General features: G+C 53.2%; 2 protein-coding genes across 14 annotated transcripts in view; both read right to left on the reverse strand.

Moving 5' to 3' along the window:
* LOC106112413 (receptor-type tyrosine-protein phosphatase kappa-like) overlaps positions 1-6,158 on the reverse strand; it is a 32,466-nt gene extending 26,308 nt beyond the window's left edge. For 3 of the 5 annotated variants that reach the window (XM_055791428.1, XM_055791427.1, XM_055791426.1), the window contains exon 1: positions 1,579-6,157. In XM_055791428.1, coding sequence (XP_055647403.1) covers positions 1,579-1,681 — 103 coding nt within the window. In that variant the 5' untranslated portion in view covers positions 1,682-6,157. Of the gene's footprint in view, positions 1-1,578 lie in introns of all 5 variants that reach the window. The other 2 variants (XM_055791425.1, XM_055791424.1) reach the window with 1 other exon arrangement.
* A 2,303-nt stretch (positions 6,159-8,461) lies between these two features.
* Positions 8,462-18,635, reverse strand: part of RUSC2 (RUN and SH3 domain containing 2) — a 62,798-nt gene continuing 52,624 nt past the window's right edge. For all 9 annotated transcript variants that reach the window (XM_055791418.1, XM_055791420.1, XM_055791422.1 and 6 more), the window contains 7 exons: positions 18,406-18,482; positions 16,208-16,382; positions 15,166-15,271; positions 13,854-13,900; positions 11,249-12,218; positions 10,408-10,581; positions 8,462-10,083 (listed from right to left, as the gene is read on the reverse strand). In XM_055791418.1, the coding sequence (XP_055647393.1) occupies positions 9,903-10,083; positions 10,408-10,581; positions 11,249-12,218; positions 13,854-13,900; positions 15,166-15,271; positions 16,208-16,382; positions 18,406-18,482 (1,730 nt within the window). In that variant the 3' untranslated portion in view covers positions 8,462-9,902. The remainder of the gene's footprint in view (positions 10,084-10,407; positions 10,582-11,248; positions 12,219-13,853; positions 13,901-15,165; positions 15,272-16,207; positions 16,383-18,405; positions 18,483-18,635) is intronic.

An 18,635-nucleotide genomic window follows, 5' to 3' on the forward strand; every position in this document is an offset into this window, starting at 1 on the left:
TGTACCCTAACATCTGCCAGGGTCACGGGAGATGCTCAGGGACCCTGGGGAAGGGGGACTCCTGGGTCATGTCCTGTCCCTGTGTCTCCAGTCTCTGTTCAACAGCTTTACACTGCGCCACTGCCACTGTCTGCCCCACAGAGGCCCATTCCACCCTAACCCGCTCCATCCTAGCCTTGCCCTGTCCCTCAGTGAAAGAAGGCCCTCCATCTACCATGTGGTGGCCTCTGCACAGGTCCTGGGTGGGATGAACCTGTGTGCTGAGGATACAGGCAGGGCTGCCTGCTCTGCTGGGTGGGGCTGGCAAATGTTTGTAGCTTGGTTCCTCTTTTCACAAACACCAATGTGCAAACTCAGCAATACTATCTCTGCTGCTGGCAGCCCCAGTCTCATCCAGGGGCATCTGGGTGACCAAGATGTGCAGACCAAGATGCCAAGAGTCTGCTGGCCACCAGGTCCCCACTGCACTCCAGTGCACATGGTATGGCCTTAGTGTGCACCGTGCAAACAAGCTGGAAAGCCACACAATGCTTGGGCACAAGTGCACGTGCCAGCCTGGGAGGACAGCTTCGGTGGGGGATCTGGGAAAGGGGAAGCCTCTCGGGGAAGGAGGATAGCCTCTGTCGCAGGTTTCACTCTTGGTGTTTTGAGTGACAGTGTGCTGTGCTCATGCTCCCTGCAACCCCAGGGACACATTTCCCCTGGGAATGAGCCTCTATGGCCCATATCACACAGTACAGACCCTACTGTCATTTCACATCAACAACTAAAGTTCCTGGTCCCATTCCCCGGTCTCTATCACAGCCAAGGCACTTAACTGGCAGGTTTCTCTAGCCTGTGTCAGCTCAGATGCATCCCAGAAGCAGAACAGGACAACACAATTCGATGCTAGTTTAATGATTTTCATCACTTAGCTCCAGCAAGACTGATTTAGAGAAATACTCTGATTCAGGCATGTGCAGAGCAACACAAGGTCACGGCCCCTGGACCACAACTCAGACCCCAGACAGTGCAGCCTCCTGTGAGGTCGGATAACATGAACCCACAGACTCTGCTGGGGTGAAAGTGTGCAACCTGTGTAGGAAGAGCCCAGAAGAGCTTTGGGGGTGCCCTGGCCTTCCAGCACCAAGGAAACCTGTTAAAGAGCAACTGGAGTACATCATAACTCCTGCTCCCAGGGTCTCCTGGACACACGGGCTTGAGCTCATGGCTCCTCAGATCTTTGCTGGGCAATAGCACCCATCTCCACTGCAGTGAGGACAGAGCATCTGCACACTGTGCAAAGAGAGACCACCACCTCTTGCTCCTAGGGGACATTTCCCACTTTGTGGAGGAATATTTCATTCCTGGCAGAGGCTTTCCCAGCACACTGAGGTTTGCTGTCCTCCACCCCCAAACAGAGCCTTACCCCACCACAACCCAACTAATGCCTGAGTCTCTTGGGCCCTGGTATGGACATCAGCTCCAGTCCACTCTGATGCAGCTATTGCATCCTGCACATGGTATAGGTACACAGCAAACCTGCAGCAGAACAGTGAAACCTTCTCTTCAGCGGAGCGAGGAGAAAGCACTTCTTACCTGTTTCCTGGGGTTCTCCGGAGATGTTGGGGTCTGGGTTTTCCTGCTCCTGTGCTGCTAGCAGAGGTGTGAGGAGGAGGAGAAATGTCCATCGCAGGGCCATGTTTACTTATGCTCCCAGGGCAGGACTGAGGTCTCAGACCCTCTGGCTGCCTCAACAGCACACACGTCTGATTGCAAGAAGTGCAAGCACAGAAAGGAAACTGCCACGCAGAGAAATCACATATGGTGCAAGAGGCTTCCTCATTGGAGAGGGAACTTCTGCCAGTGCCAGCGTTGCTTTTGTTCTCTTCTGTGCACCCAGGAAGCTTCACATCCCTTTTGCAATCTAGCTGTTTTCTGATATCTTGTCTGAGAACCACAGTTTTCAGGTTTTCTGGCAAGAGCAATTACTAGCTGCAACGGCTAGGTTGCCTCCTTTCCTGGCACAGATCTTAGCAGTCCCAGAAGGACTTGTGAGGTGTGCTGGTTCATGGCTGGGGTTTTGCAGGAAGATGTAGCTTCCATACTCACACAGTAAAGTCAAGCAGAGACTACATCAGACAACTGCCACCTTGTTACTGTCTGATAAGAATCATGATAAAAAGGACTTCTAAAGTGCAGTGGCATTTAGTTAGCTGGCAGTGCATGCCATGGGCAGGAAAGCCAAGGTTTTGGCAGGAGTGGCTGGATGCTCAAGACTGGACTGAGATCAGATGCTCAGGAACAAGCTGATGAGAGCTCTGGGGACCTGGAGCCCATGGGTTGTGGCAGGTTGTGTTGCCAACACATGGTGGGAGTGGGAATGACCATGAAAGGGTGAGAAGGTGGCACAGCCATGGCAGTGGGCAGGGAAGGGGCTGCTTGTGAAACTGTGTGGCTGGAGGCTGGTGGCACTGGTCACAGCAGCAGACCCAACCATCAAGAGGTGGCACAGGGCAGGAATTCATGAACTTGGGCTCCAGCTTCCCCAGCCACCCAGCAGCCCTTGCTGGCTGTGCTTGGCATACTTCCCCGCTGAAACACACAGCTGTAGAAAAACAAGCCCTGAAATCTTCTCTGAGGCTTTGCAGCAAGGCTGAAGCCCCTTGTCATGGCCGTCCTTTTTACTGTGGTCTGCAGCAAGGCCCAATACTCCCAAGGCTGGGGTCAGGCTCTGATTTCGGCTGATGCACATCCGTTGTTTGATTTGTACACCACATGACACCTTTATTCAGCAGCATCGAGCAGGACAGTGTGGGGTGACCCTCTCCACATGCACTCCCCCAGCCACCCCAAAAATCTGACCCTGAGCGAAACATGCTAGAAGTCTCATCGGGCTTTTTTTTTCTGCAATTATGGTGCCTGAGGGCAGATACTCCAGCAGTCTTTTGCCTCTCAGGGGCAGAGCTGGAATCTGCCTGGCCACCTTCCTTGTGCCTTCCTATGCTCAGAATGGCAGTCTCGGCCTCTTCTCCCTGGTCTGTTTCATCTCTTTCTGCAACAGAGCTGTTAGGACCAGTGGTCTGCCCCAGTAAGCTACCTTTTTACTTACTTTGCTCAGATGTGAAGCTTACCCACAGAGAGCAGGGCACATCCTGGGAGGCAGCTGGGAGGTAGCTGTGCTCTGCCTCAGTGTGGGAGGTTTGTGAGGTGGGGGGAAGCAACTGCTCCCTGCCCCAACAACAGCAGCAACTCAGATATCACCTCTCCTTGCTCCTTGGTGATTCTGGGTCTTTCACAAAATAATCAAAGGGCTGCAAAAGCAAGCTTTATCAGTAGGAATCTTTGGAAAATGAGTAGGGAAATTCCATAAATTAAAAAAGACTGAAAAAAATCACATCCCTCATCCCTCTGTGCATCAATCCTAGCACAATGGTTGTCAGTTCCTGTGTTAACAGTATATGGCATCTCCACAAGCTCTTCATTACTCCATCTGAAATTTCAAAAGCCGTGGAGGAAGGGTGGCCCAGGCAGTTTCCAGGAAGCCCTCTCATTCTTTCACTCTTCACACTTCCCTTTGCTTTACATCAAAAAAATCCAGCCTTGATTGTAACCTGGGCTGCACAGAGGATCAGGGGTGTTGCAAGCCAGTGCCGCTGTCCCCAGTGGGTCCACCAGCTACATGCTTTGTTCAGACAAGGCAAACCCAAAGCCACAAAGACAGCTTTGGCTTGTTTGCAGCAAGACAGGATGCAGGTGTCCCTGGACGTCTGGGTTTGGCAGGTCCCACTGCCTCCCCTGTGTCACCCTGCCGCAGAGTGCACCCTCCACATCTGGCACAGCCAGGAGGACGGGCAGGGCGTATTTTGGCAGGGTGTAGGCAGAGAGCAATGTCCTGCTGTGATGCCAGGGTCCAGGCATACTGCCATGCATATGTCCTATTTTGCCACAAACATCACAGTGCACTGGCATTTGGGCCACGCTTTGCAGCCGTCCTGCCACCCTGGGGGATGTTACTCCTTCACTGTGAGGACATGCTCTCTTATTGACCCTACAGACTTTGTGGCAGATGTAAAGCTCTTGACATCTTTGCAAAAAGGACTGCTGGCTGCTTCTGCCGGCTCTTCTTTGCTCTTTTTTTTGTTTTGTTTTTGTTTGTCTTATTGAGCTTTTACATCTTACCTGCCTGATACTATTTTTTGTCATGACTAGACATGACTTCTTTGAAGGGGTCTGTGTTTCAAATAACCTCTGGCCCTGGTAGGTAGCCCTGCTTGTCCCTCCCTATCTTTTGATACCAGGAGCCTTGAAAGGCCACCTTAAATCTTTGCAAGCTTGTATCTCTTTGTATCGGTGGTACAAAGAGGTGTGCATCCCTGGTCTAAAACAGGGGCCCCATTGCTTGGGCCAGGTGTTGGAGAAAAAGGGCTCCTGCCTGTTCCTGGCCTCCTGCCCACAGCTGGAAGTCAGTGCTTGCACCCACATGCACAACTCCTCTGCACGATGCTCTCCAGGACCAGTACCTGCCTTGCTGTCCTCACTTAAATCCCTCCTGCACTGTTGCCCATGGACCGTGTGCAGACGCTGGTGCAGAGAGACTGGCTTTTGCCCCATGAGCATGGCAGCAAGGGGAAATAGGGGCTGTGGGCCAAGAAAGCCACTCGTGGGCAATGCTACCACTGAAGTTCATTCAGAGAAAACCTTGTGGGTTTCATTGTACAGATGGGGGCACTGAGGCGGAGAGGGAGTCAGCAAAGGGGGCGAGGAAGGAAGTCTGCATGGCAGATGATGATTTCAGTGCTAAGTCCCAGGATGGTGCCGCAACTGCAGCACTGTCCTTCCTCCAGCTGAAAGGGAACTGGCCTGCGCCCCAGCATCTGGTCTTGCCTCAGATGCTGCCACCAGTGTGGTCACACCAACCAGGGAACTGGGAAGCAGCTCCTGTGACCCCAGGCTGGGACAGCCACCACCTCGGGAGCTGAACTCTCCCCAGGCTATGCTGCAGCTGGGCTCTCTGAAAGCTGTTCTGAGAACGCACAAGCTCTCAGGAGTTAATATAAGCTCATACATGGTTTGATTGGCCCCAAAGCTGGGTTGCAGCGCTATCCCCAGCCGGGCAGCCCCTGCTCTGTACTGCCTGGCTGCTGCATCGAGTCTTCCAGGACCTGGGGATGTGTCACTGCCTGCTGAATGCTGGCATGCTGAACATCAGGTCTGGCTGCCAGGAAGAGCGTGAGAAGGAAAGGCATTCCCTTCCCTTCCCCAATATGTGGCTTTTCCTTCAAACACATATTCCCACTTGCGCTTTGCGCTCCCTTGCATAGATGTTGGCCCCTCTGCTGCCCTCAAGTTCGGTGCTGCCTGCAGCCCTTGCAAGAGAAGGGTCAATCCCAGCAGAGCATGAGCCCATTTTCCATCACACTGGTGTTCCCCTCCCTTGCTCAGCTTTTAGTGCCTTAAAAAGCTGCTATGTTAATGTGGTAGCTTCTTTGTTCTCTGTCAGATGCCATGCAGTTGTGGTGATGTGACAGTCACACATTTCTGCCAGGCCTAATACTGGTGGCTACTGAGTCTGTTCAGTGAGACACCCTCTGCTTTCCCATGAGCCTTCCTGGATGGCAGGCCTTGCAGGTCTGTCCTTAGAAACTGTGATGTCCTGGCTCAGCCATAGGGTTCCACCTCTGAAAACAGCTCTTTTGCTGTGGCTGTAGACTCCCAGGGCCTTGTGCTCGTGCTGGGGCTGCCTGTTCTGACTCCATGTGCATCCTTGTGCCATCTTTCCCCACCTGTTCTGCCTTGTGCACATCCTCATCCCACCTCTCCTTCCCTGTCCTGACTCCATGTGCATCTCTCTCCCACCTGTCCCAGCCTGTCCTGCCCACACCTGCATCCCACCATAGCTCTCCCAGCCTGTCCCCAAGGCAGCCTGGCAGTTCTCTGGCACTCAGGTGCCTCCTCACTTCCCAGTCTTCCACAGCAGCCTCCGAGAGCTGCCAGCATTGCTTCAGCCCTGACAGGCATCTATGGTCACAGCCTTTGCCTTGAAGGTGAGTCAGGTCCTGATGACCTGGGCAGAGAAGGTCCAAGGGGACCTGCCAGAACCCTCTAGCACTTGGCACCAGCAGGTCTCTGTCTCTCAGCTGGCACATCAGATTGTCATGCACATCTGGATTCCCACTGCACCCTTAATCCCCCTCCCAGCCATGCTGACACCTCATGCCTTTACCTCCCCCGCTGCTGGATCCCACAGTCCCTGGCCACCACTCCAAAGCAGACCCTCGTACCGTAAAGCTGGGCTCCTCTTTGCTACCCACATGCTGGATGCTCTGCTCCCAGGCTTCATCCCCAGAGCCCAGCACTTCTTTTCTAAGACCTGCTCTGTGATCTGCAAGGAGGCCAGAAGCTGCTTGCAAGGAACAGGAACGGAGGACACTGCTGCTGCTCCAGGACCCTGGACAGGTGACATGAGATGGGCAGGACTGACTATACATCTTGCTGCTTGACCAGAGCTACCCCTGGCCTTGCTCTACACCTCAGCACATGCAAGGTGAGCACCAGTGAGCTGGGGTGGCACCGGTGCTGGGGTGGCACTGGTGCTGGGGCTGGCGACTGCCCTGTGCCTGCTAGGACGTGGGGCTGGCCCTGGCTGGCAGCCTACCACCACGAGGTTGGGAAGGGACTTTAGTTGGTGCAGTAAGAAGGCCAGGGACATGCACTGTTTGCTAGTGAAGGGTTGCTGTGTTTGGGTTCAGGGAAGCACCCAGGGTGGGTCATGCATGCAGCATGACCATTTTACCTGTTCCCACCTCCTCTGGAGCTGCTCACAAGGCTCTGGGCCAGCATCAATCCCTCTCTCCATTACCACCCACACCTCACAGCACTCACCTTTCTGCTGCTCTGTCACAGGTGAAGGGATGCCAAAGGATGCTGAGGTCCCTGTGTCAGGGGGCTGGCTGAGCTGCCCTCAGAGAATCACAGAATGATCAGGCTTGGAAGTGACCTCTGGAGATCATCTAGTCCAACCCCCTGCTAAAGAAGGTTCTTCTCAGACCAGGAGACTCTCCTCAGACCAGAAGCTTCCTCTGACCAGGGTCATCTCAGGACACAGCAGCACCAGATGGCTCCTCTCCCTCTTCAGCCTGCCCCTCGTGGTCCCACATCCCCATCAGGATCCTGCAGATGACCCTCCAGGACCAGGACACCAGCAGAGCCACCAAGCCACAGCAGCAGTGCTGGCAGCTACTGTCCCATACATATAACTGCATGCCTTCTGGCCTCGCAGGCTTCACAGGCTTTGTGCCCCATGACAAGTTCCTGACTGGGACAGGCTATCTGACAGCCATCAACCATGACCAACTTGAGTTTAGCTGGATGATCCCAAAGAAGACTTCAGCAGCCGCAAACCCCATCGCAGCAACCCCACATCCAAGCCTCTGACACCCTAACCAACACACTATGCCTCCCCTGCACCCAAGGCTGCCCCAGCAGCAGGCACCCAGCAAGCAGCTCTGCATCAGCTGGAAATCCCCTCTCCTGCCCCGGAGCTGATTCAGCAACCTGCGGGCTGTTTGCTAGCGCACAATCCCCTTCTCCACTCGGTCCAGGCAGCACATGTGGGGAGAACAGCTTGGCTCTGTGCAGTTTGTGAGCAGCCCTGGCCATCTATCCTCCACTCTCACAGGTTAATTAAAACAGCCCATGTGCAACCCCTGGCTGCTTGGTGCCTCTCCAAGCCAGGACAGGGGCTTACGTTGCTTCTTTTCTGGATTTTTTTTTTCTACTGTTTTGACTTACTCCACCACTGCAGACCGTTTGTCTACATCGATGTAACAAACTCAAGTGTGGTGTCCTTGCAGGAAAGGCTGGAGCCTCAAGCAGAGTTTCCCCATTCTCCCGGGAGCTACTGAGGTGCAAAGGGAAGGGCTGGGCTCTTGGGGCTCATTCCTGCTGGACTTGACATCCAGTACTTGTGAGTCTAAGTTTAAAAGTCCCAGAGCCCTTCCTTGTGAGTGACCTGCAGCCTCTGAGCTGCATGGCCAGGTTGTCCCAGGCTCTGGGTCCCAGCCCCACAACCCACCCTTCACTGCCTCCTTCCCATGCTGCTCAGGACTTCCTTCCACTGCCCACAGGTGACAAGTGCCAGTTTGACCACACCTATGGACACCTTACTCACAACACCCTGGAGAAGCAGATGGTAGACTGTAATACGTGTGAACTCCTGTCTGAAACCTGCTTCTGTCCCTGCAAGCATGCAGAAGGAACAAAGACAAGGAACCCTGAAGAATGCTGCCTCCCTGAGACGTGATCTAGCCCCCCCAGCAGCCTGAACTGACAGCTCTGGTACCTGGGGGCAACCTATCTCCTTCTGAAGGTCTGGTGTTGGCTGTGGTGGAAGCTGAGCAAAGCCTGCAGTGCAGTGTCCCAGCAGAGGTAACCCTCATATCCTCCCCAGGGGTGGGATGAAATCACAAGACAGGGTAGCTGGGAGCTCAATCAGCACCTTTTTTATTAATATGCATCATAAATAAAGAAATAAATAAAGGCGAGATACCTTGTTCTAACAGGGAAATACAAATTAAATATGGTGCAACGTCTGCTAAGCAATGTACAAGCAGGAGGTAACCTTGCAAGACCAGGGCCCCTCGCCATGGGGAAGCCAGCCCAGGCACGATGCTGCAAGCAGCGTCAACCCGGCCAAGGCACCAAATACTGGCATGGCCTTTCACTAACACTGTTCCCCACCTGATGGGTAAATGAAGATCCCCACCCCAGCAGGTAGCATGAACATGGCAAGGAAGGGGTTGACTGGCATTGCTTCTACCGAGGACCCCCAGCATCCCCTTGTGCTTGTGCACATTTGTCCCCCACCACCCTATGGCACTGCTCAGCAAGACCAAAAACACTACGCCAAGGAGAGCACCACCCCTCCCTCCCCGGCTCCCCGACTCCCTCTGGGAGCACCCTTCGATCTACCTACTGGGAGCGCTGCCCCCAACTCCAAAGAGCACCCCTAGCCCAGTCAGGGACCCTGCCCTCACCCCGGCCCCTCCAACTCCCCCTCCACTGAGCATCCCAGGGCTTCCCAGGCACTGGCTGCCTGCTCAGTGTGGAGGGCGTGGACCACCCCCCAAAGAACCCATTTCCACACAGGGTGGCACTACTCATCCTGGACCTACGTAACACTGAACATCCACACACCTTCTTCACGACCCCACACACCCCTTTGCTCCGCACACACACACATACCCTGTCCCCCTCCTCTGGCCGTGGCCAGGCACAGCCTCAGCCCTGCAGTGTGGCAATGCCAGGCCACTTGGCTCGGTACAACACACCAGGCACCACTATAACGCATTAGGACAGGGCTTCTCCAGCGTCAGGGAGCGTCCCTTGCAGCCCCCCATCAATGCAACCCATCAGTCCAGCCTTGCAGAGACCCTGCCAACGCGTAGTGGCTCTACCCCTGCAGCTGATAGTGCCAAGGATGCTGAAGGCTGCAGACTGCACTGCCACCCCCAGGGAGGGTACGGCCAGCATTCTGCACCCTCCAACATGAAACTGAGCCAGGCAGCAGGAGCAGCACTGCTGTGGCAGGGACTGCTTGCATTCCTGTTACGTACAAGTCAATGGCCTACAGGTGCTGGAAGTGACATGGGGTGGAGGAGGCTCAGGCAGTCCCCGGTGTGGTTGCATGCATGGCGATGCCTGGCAATATGAGGTGCAGCTCACAGAAGACCCCACGGGCCGAGATGGCCTTTGGCAGCTGCACGAGGAGGGGCAAGAAGGAACCACCTATGGTTACTGTATTCTGTAATGGCAAGAAAGGTAAGAAACTAGCAAGAAGCTATGTCTGTTCCTCTGGCAGGGTAGGCTTCCCCAGAGGAGCCTCAGCAGCTCATGGTACTGTGCTTGGCCTCCCAGCCACATCAGTAGTCCTCGTCCTCCGGATGGGTGACGTACATGACGGGCACCAGTCCCTTCTCGGAGCCGAGGCTGCACTGCAGCCAGTCACCGTCCACCTTGGAGATGACCTGCAGGATGTCCCCCTTGTTGAAGCTCAGCTGTCCTGCCTCAGTGGCAATGTGATGGCAAAGAGCTTTCACCTCACTGCAGGCAGAAAGAAGGGAGGAAGGATTAGCTCACCACAGGATGCTCACCCTGCTGAAGCCCAGGGACCACTGCAGGCATAGGGGAGTGAGGAAGACCACCCCCTGCCTTCCTCCCCAGCCAGGATCCCAGCTGCCCCCCAGCTTCCCCTCACTTGCAGACTGCAGAGTTGCAGCAGATGGGTGCAGAAGCTGCATCATTGTCCCAAACCATCCCCTAGTCCACAAGTACAAAGGAGGTCAGGTGAACTGCAACAAGCAGAGCTGTGCCAACAACACCCACTGCACCCCAGTGCTTGCAGGACTGCCACATGGTGCCACTCACCAGGGAGGCTGGGGAGACAGCCCCCGGGCTGGCTGTGCCACGGGGGGCACTTCAGGTGGCTCTCGCTGGGAGGGCTCTGGCTCAGGAGCTGCTTCTCGCCACATGCTTGCCCCAACTGTTTGGGCCACCAGCTGGAACACAGATTTGTCCAAGCTCAGCCAGCCAGAGGGCAACCTGTAAGAAGAAGACAGAAGCAGGTAGTGGCAGGGAAGCATACCTGGGGGCAAGGAGCAGCTGCTCTCATGGCAAGGTCACAGCTTAGAGGTCTGGCTCCATGCATGAAGCACACTGTGGTCCCCAGGCTGTCTCCTGGCCGGGAGGTCTCAGTATCCTGCAGATGCACCTTGGCCTATACTGGGAAGGACATTTCCAGTGGCCATAGAAACAGTTAAGGGTATAGAGGGAGAGGCAGTGCAGGGAGGTCTCAGCTACACTGGGAACTTCATGCCTCCTCCTCCTCCTCACCTGTTGCGTACAACAGGGATGGCTCCATGTTCCGTTCTCATTATGTGTTTTTGGGAGGGATGACTTGATGATGGGGGGCGTGCAGCCAGGGCCCTTCCCCTGGAGAGGGGGCTTAGGACCTGAGGCAGCGGTAGAGCTCTGGCAGAACAGGAAAGCCCAAGAGGCTGACTGAGCAAGGGTAGGAGCTGAAGGGGACGGTGGTGTGGGAGGAATTAAGGCAGGCTGGCAGGGGTGACAGACCTCTCTGTTCACACACTGCCTCCGATGTACCACTGTGGTGTAGCCCAGCAGTCAGCTGTTAGCCTGACTTCCACCTGCACTACTGTGACCACGGATGAACCAGCCCTCCCCAGCCCCAAACCGTCCCTGCCCTTACCTGTTAGGCTGCCTGGGCTCTTTTTGAACTTTCCTGGACCCAAACAAGTGTCCCCACTTGATGGGCTGGCTGCCCTCTGATGCACTGGTGCTGCTCTCCTCTTGCGGGACTGGTGCTGCTCCCACTCTTTGCTGAGCCCCCGCCTCCTTCTCCTTGCTGCGCTTCAGCTCCGTAAGCACGGAGTCTGGGGGACTGCCCATCCAGAAGGGCCAGCTCCGTTCCTTCACCTCTTCACTGACCAGTACCTGCTGGGGCTTTTCCAAGGGCTCTTCCATGGCTTCAGGACTTGGCTTGCTGGCAGCCTTGGGCTTCTCCTCCAAGGTGCCCTCAGCAATGGGGCAAGCTTCTGCACCCTCCACCACCCCTTCGCGGGGAGGTGGTGCCTTGCGGGCCTCTGCTGACCTAGGCACAGTATTCGAAGTCTTCTTCTCATAGCGGATGAACTTAGAGCCTTCAGCTGAGCCCTCGATGTAGATCTGAGAGCTCTGCATAAGCTGGTACCACCAGCCTGCCTGCCTGTCCTTCTTCCTCTCCCACGTGCTCTCTCGCATCTTCCTCCGCTCTTCCTCCCTGTCGCTGTCTCCACAGGAGGCCCCCACACCCTTGACCCTCTCACTGGCAGCTTGCTGGGGGCTGTGGCCTGGTGAGATATCACCATCTCTGGCACCCACTTTGCATGCTTCAGGGGCAGTGCTGCAGCCGTCGGGGTCCTCACTGCTGCCCCGCGTCCGCATCAGCTGCAGGGTGGAGTGTGCGGAGAGCAGCAGGTCCTGCTTCACACGTAGCAGCTCCTTTTGCTGCTGCTGCTCTTTGCCCATCTGCATCAGGTGGTGCTCGAAAAGCAGGTCTAGGTTGAACGGCAGCAGGGAGAGAGGCTGGAGCAGGAGCAGGAGCTCCTCGAAAAGAGGCTGGCACACACTGTGAGACAGGCACAAAAACCCCACCGGCTGGTAGTGTGCCAGGACAATATCTGTAGGGCAAGAGACATTAATTAGAGGCCCTTGCCACTTTCGCCAAGCCACCAAGAAGCTGCTGACACTGTAGGGAGAGGAGCTGGTCACTAGTTTTTGTCACAGCTGTGGCTGCAGCGTGAGGCTCGGCACTGGGTCAGGTAGCACCAGGTGCTCTGTGAGCTCCTGGCAAACTGGCCCAGACCCTGCAGCACCAGCCTGGCAGACTATGCACTGGGATGACCTCTGCTGCAAAATACATGAGAGTAGAGTGTGAATAAAGAGCATTAAAGGCTTTGCACGTATTAAAATTCTCTTCCCACCTCCTGGAGATGAACAAGGAGCTGTGGATCTGGCCAACACCGGTCCCCTACGGAGAGGGGTGTCAGGGGCAGCTGAATACAGCCTTTCCAGAGACACAGCTGGGCTGAACTGGATCCTAACAGAAAATGGGCTAGTATTTCTACCTGCAGCATTCACCCTTCACTTCATCCTGCAAGGCCAGGTTGGATGGAGCTTTGAGTAACCTAGTCTAGTGGAAGGTGTCCCTGCCCATGGCAGGGGTGGTGGTGGAAGTAGATGATCTTTAAGGTCCTTTCAAACCCAAAACATTCAATGATTCTATGATTCATCTGACCACATCTGCAGTGCCGCCACGCTTCAGCTTTCTTGTCAGGTCTCACTCCCAGGGACAACGTTGGGAACAGGATTTATGGCTATTTAGCCCCATTGAGATAACATACAACACAGACAGGACTTGCACCTTATCTCTACCCGCTTTGCCTGGCCTTCCTCATCCTGACAGCCCTAGCTTTTGCTTACACTTCCAGCTCTTAATGATGGCTTGAAACAGATGGTCTTCTGCTCCAGAAAACCAGGATGCTTTCTCTTGCCACACTGCTCAGCGAGTCTGCTCTCCTGTCTGCTCCAAAAAGAAGTGTTGACTGCACACACAGACCTGGGAAATGTCTGCTGACAGCCCCCAAATCTGCCAGAAGATACTGGGCTGGACTTCTTAGAGTGCACAGGGCCCTGGGCTGAGCACAGGCTGAGCAGCAGCATTCTCAGGAGATCCAGCAGGTTGAGTCTGTCTCACTGTGCACTTAGCACTTAGTCATGCTGCTTGTAAGCATCAGGCAGCTTGGTTGTGCTGCTGAGTTATCTGCACACTTCAGAAACATTTCTGGTTGAAAAAAACAGATATATCCAGTAAAAAGTTTGGGCTTTTGTCAAGAGGTTTTCCTTTCCATTTCTTTCCATTTCCCATGCCTGAAGGGTTTCAGCTAAGTGTGCACATCTCCATCTGTACAAAGCTCTTAGGCACCGAGCATGGAACACAGAAATTTGGAGAGGGTTAGATCTGGTCTCCTGCGGGTAGACTAAGGGATCTGCATTGGAGGTGATACCCTTCGATACCAGCTGCAGCTGGGAAGAACATGTCTGGCCAGGCTCACCTGGAGGGAGCTGCATGGAGCTTGGACTTCCACCTGGAACTTTCCCAGTAAACTGGGTCTGTGTTTACTCTGGTCCTTCAGCTCAGAGCAGAAGGGAGCAGCCCAGGCTGAGAGAACAACAAAAGAAATGCAAGCCCCTCCTGTGCTCTACACTGTGCAGAATTTGTCCCCCACTGCAGCCCACAGCCCTCAGGCTCTTACCTTCATGGTTGTAAAGATGGTTGAACCAGAACTCCAAGGACCGAATACTGCAGGAAGGGAAAACAAGCAGTGAAATAAAGAAATAAAGAAAGAAAAGAAAGAAAGAAAGAAAGAAAGAAAGAAAGAAAGAAAAGAAAGAAAGAAAGAAAGAAAGAAAGAAAAGAAAGAAAGAAAGAAAAGAAAGAAAAGAAAGAAAGAAAGAAAGAAAGAAAGAAAGAAAAGAAAATAAAGAAAGAAAGAAAGAAAGAAAGAAAGAAAGAAAGAAAGGAAGAACAAAAGAAAGAACGAGTGAAAATCGATTCATCCCCTTCATCCTTTCTGTTTTACAAGAAGAAGTGTGGCTGGAAAAGGGCATTTATTTACACAGCATGAGCCTGTGAACCTCAAGACCTAGTGAAAGGACAGTGGCTCACTTCCATTAGCATGCGCTAATCACAGTCACCCAGATTGTCATGGAGCCATCCAGTTTGCTTTACATGAGGCATTCTGCAACCCTAACGCCTAACAACCATGTCTCCAGCAAACTTCCTCACCATTTAGCTCCTAGGTCCACGGCTTAACTTAGTTTTTCTGAGAAGGGCTCACATGGAAGAGGCAAATAATTTACAAACGTAAGACTATTGCTGCAATCTTGGTATCTTGTGCCAGGAGGGGAGACCTGAGCTACCCTGGGTGGGGAGAACAAAGCAGAGCTTGCTCCTGCTTGTAGGGATCCCCCAACATCTGGAGAACTTGGGGACTCTTGCTGCTGCCAGGGCTCTTTCTGACCGCTGGAGAGGGGCAGGGAAATATAATCCTAGCAGAGCTCATCCCTTCACCGTCAAAAAGACATTGCTGCCACCTTCTGTTTAACACTAAGTGTAGTATGCACACTCCTTATCCAACCTGGAAGAGCCAGTCTTGACTCCTGGAACAGGGCAATTTCTCCTTCAGAGCCTCATGCTTGTTCACTGAAGGCCCGCAAAGCGGTGATGTAAGTAGGAATTTCCAGGAGTAATGTATGCATGTGTTATGTCTAACCTTGTATGAACCCTGACAGATTCTTCCCACCTAATGTTCTGGGGCTAAACCAAGCTGACAATGTCCTTCAGTGGGCTACAGCCACTCTTCTCACTCCTGACCTGGCTGGGTAGGCTTTGATCCTTCTGGAGTTCCTTGAGGCTCACAGGTTCTTCCTTCCCTCACCTGTAACTGGGAAGCAGCTTCCCAGGGTTCATAAGTCTTTGACAACTGTGCCTGCCTGCAGTCAAGGACCAGCACCTGCTGCCAGCCCTGGGCAGTGACATGCAGCCAGCCCAGGGAGCCTGCTTACTTGAGGAGGCCAAAGATGAATGCGTTGAACCTCATGGTGTGGTTGGTGAGCTCCGTGTACTGGCTAATCTTGCTATAGAGGCTGTGCAGCAACTTGGTAGAGGGGCCTATGGAGAGAAGCAAAACTTTGAGATTAGTTGTGGTCACCAAAGCCAAAAATGACACCATGGGGAGGAGCATCAAGTCGAGGGTAGACTTTGGCTGCATGCCCATGCCTGTATATGCACTGCCCCTCCACCAAACACCAAGATCAGCTCACTCCATCCCAACAGTTAAGACTCCACAAGGGAGATGGGCTGTGTTCTGTCCCAGACTGCCACTCCAAAACTCTGGGAGGGTTTCAATACCGCAAGGACCTGCCTCCCAGACTTCAGGGACAATCACGGCCCTTGGCTCAAAATCAGCAGGTACACAGAATATTGTGGGAGGTGGTTATAATTCGGAGTGTCTGAAATCACAGAGGTAAACACAGAGCTGGAGATTTGCCTCAAACAGGGTGGGAGGCTTTCCAGCCCTGGATGTAAATTCTTCATGATGCAGAAATCAGTGTGGCCCTGCCATCTGTAACCTCAGAAAGGAGTGACAGCCACTGCCACAATCCAGGGTGCAGCCTGGCACTAGCATCAAGTGCAGGTGTTGTGGGCATCCTTGAGCCAAGTAAGCTGTGAGTGCAAATTCTCTTACAGACCAAACTGAAGCACAATTCCGCCTTATACAACAGCTGTGCAAGGCTAAAGATGGTCTAGAAACACCCTGAAAACTTAGAGGGGGGAAAAAAGATTTTTTTCCCCCTTTTTTTGATTTCTAGGGCCTGTTATAGGAGAATTTGGAAATTTCAGGGGAAATGACAATAAATATTTGGGCAGAACACAGCACTGGCTCTCCCATCTTGCAAGAGAAGGTCAAGCTGCATCCTGTTCCATGCAGGAGATGGATGGGTATCAGTCTGCATTCCCATCCTTATAATCAACTTTCCCTAGCACCTCCCAGCAATAACGTGGCAGTACCACAAAGTAACGGGCATTGCTGCATGCCCTCCATACCTAGCTGAGTGGATGCCTCCACCACACTCCAGGGGATGTTCCTCCTCTGGCCAATGATCATGTCCAGGACGTAAGCCTTGAGCCCATCACTCAGAATGTCCCGGACAGCAGGGCACAGGTATTTCAGGATGAGGTGCCCCACGTTGGGGCTCACGGAGCTGTTCCCAAGTTTGGCCTAAAGGAAAACAGGCAACAGGGAGAGTGTTGGTAACTGCTCTACAATGTATAGATGCATGCAAACAATCTAGCCCCACTTGCCTACTACAGACACCCAGCAGGCAATATCCAGTCTATCATGACGCCCAGCAGCTCCTTGAACTGGAAGGCCCTTCTTCACCCCTGCTGCCTCATACACCGCTTCTGGACTGCTCCCTGTAAGGGCTGCCCCAGGCTAGGACAAGGGAATAGTTTAGGAAGAGAATATCCCAACTTGGGAAGAGGATATCCCAATTATAAGGGATGCCTGGTTCTGCCTACAAGTATAACAAGGCTGTCCTGCTGGAGGAAGAAAAGAGTAGGGGATTTTTCTGCTGCTGTAGATTTTCTTGTTGCTATTTTTGAACCAGAAAGCAGCAAGCCACATAGGAACTACCAGCTCCGAGGGGTTAAGGAACACTTAACTCAGTGACATGCCATGCTGTAATTCCTAGGGATTACTATAAATAAACAGGGTGAGGGCAAAATGGATGGACAGAGCTCAGGTTGAGGTGAGTAGCACATAAGAGCCCAGCACCAGCAGAGCAGGGGCATATTCTGCTGCATACAGCCTTTTAGCTGCTGAGGAGTCTATCCAAACAAGTCAGCCTCAGGCCGTGCATGTCACATTGGTGGTCCCAGGCAGTGGTGTTCAGGGCACACAGATTTTAGCAGCTGAGCTGGAATTACAGTAGCTAGCTGGCACAGGTCCCCAAAGGCCCTGAACTGAGATTGAACTTCTGGGTCAGGAATAATCCCGTCAGATCCACGGAGCGTGGGAGCATCAGGGACGAGTGCTGCCTTTTGACAGGTGAATGCTCAGCCCTTGGTGCACTGACATAACGAAACCCCAGGTCAAAACCACAGCACTGTCTGGTAAGTAAAGTAATGGGGGAAAGCTGCCATCATTCCCCAAACCAACAATGCGAGAACAGGGAATTCACTGTGAAGCCTTAAAAAGCTGTGGGAATCCCAACAGCTCTGGTTAGGCTGCACAGCAACCTCTGCATCAGCAACCGTTGTAATTAGGGGCAAATTACCCTGGCCTCTGAGGTAAGACTGAATGGGCTTGGAATCTGTCCCAGAGAGGTTTCTCCTTGGGGATGGCACTGCAGGTCATTGTTGTCCAAACAGTGTCACATTGCTGCCACAGAGTCCCCTGCCTGAAGCAGAGCATTCAGCGCTGAGAGGAGGCACCACAAACACGCTGGGTGTCACAGGACTGCAGACACTGCCTGGTACAAACAGAAGCAAACTTGCTCTGCTTCTGTGTTATTCCAGAAATGGGAGATGAGGGGAGCACAGACCAAAGACAGCCAGTCCCATGAACAACCTAGGTGCACTCTGAAGCTAGTGGGTTCATGGTAGGACTACAGATGGTGCCCCCCTGCCCCACATGGGCAATGATTGATGCACTTTTTTATCACTACGGAGCCCTGTGACACATCGAGGGAATAGGGAGATTGCTTTGTCCTGGCACCAGTGCCAGAACAGAATCAGGGAATGTGTGGAGGAGGGACACACAACTCTGTACTGTATGAGAAAAAAGAGTTGGTGTACTGCATCAGACCAGAATTCCAGCTGGCCTTGTATTCTTTCTTATAAAGAGCCTTAAGTAAGTACATAAGAAAGAGTCAAACCAGAGCAAACTTATATAATACTTGCCCTTAATACTCTCACAGCCTACAACTACTTTCAACTCAGAGAATACCTAAGCTAGACATTCTTTCCCTGTATTCAATAGACCTCAATGAACTTCCTTTCCCTGTGTTTTTCTGATCTTCCCTTAATTCCATGTACTCTTTTGGCACCCCAGCATCGGGCAGCAAGAACTGTCACAAATTTATTATTATCTGCTGCATGGCGTACCATTGCCTTTGTTTGGTTTGTTCTTGGTACTGCTGCCTTCACTGGATACCCTGCAGTTTTTGACTACAGAGGATGGAGGGGCAATCTTTCTCCATCCTCTCCATGTCACTCATGATGTTGAAAGCAAGACATACCTTCACCCCTGGATCCCTGCTGGTTCCAAAGTGAGCCACAATCAGGTCAACAGCAGTGTTGATTGCCTTCACCAGACCTAGAGGGAAAGAACAAGTCAGAGAGCTGCCTAAGGGGCTCTAGGACAGACCCTAGGACAGACCAATGAAAAAAACAGGCAGGGGCATTTCAGGCCCGTGTCAGAATGTGTGACCTCTCTACCAAAACCATGCAAAGCTTCTCCAAACTCCTC

This window comes from Falco peregrinus, chromosome Z (assembly GCF_023634155.1).
Source record: "Falco peregrinus isolate bFalPer1 chromosome Z, bFalPer1.pri, whole genome shotgun sequence".
Classification (NCBI taxonomy): Eukaryota; Metazoa; Chordata; class Aves; order Falconiformes; family Falconidae; genus Falco; species Falco peregrinus.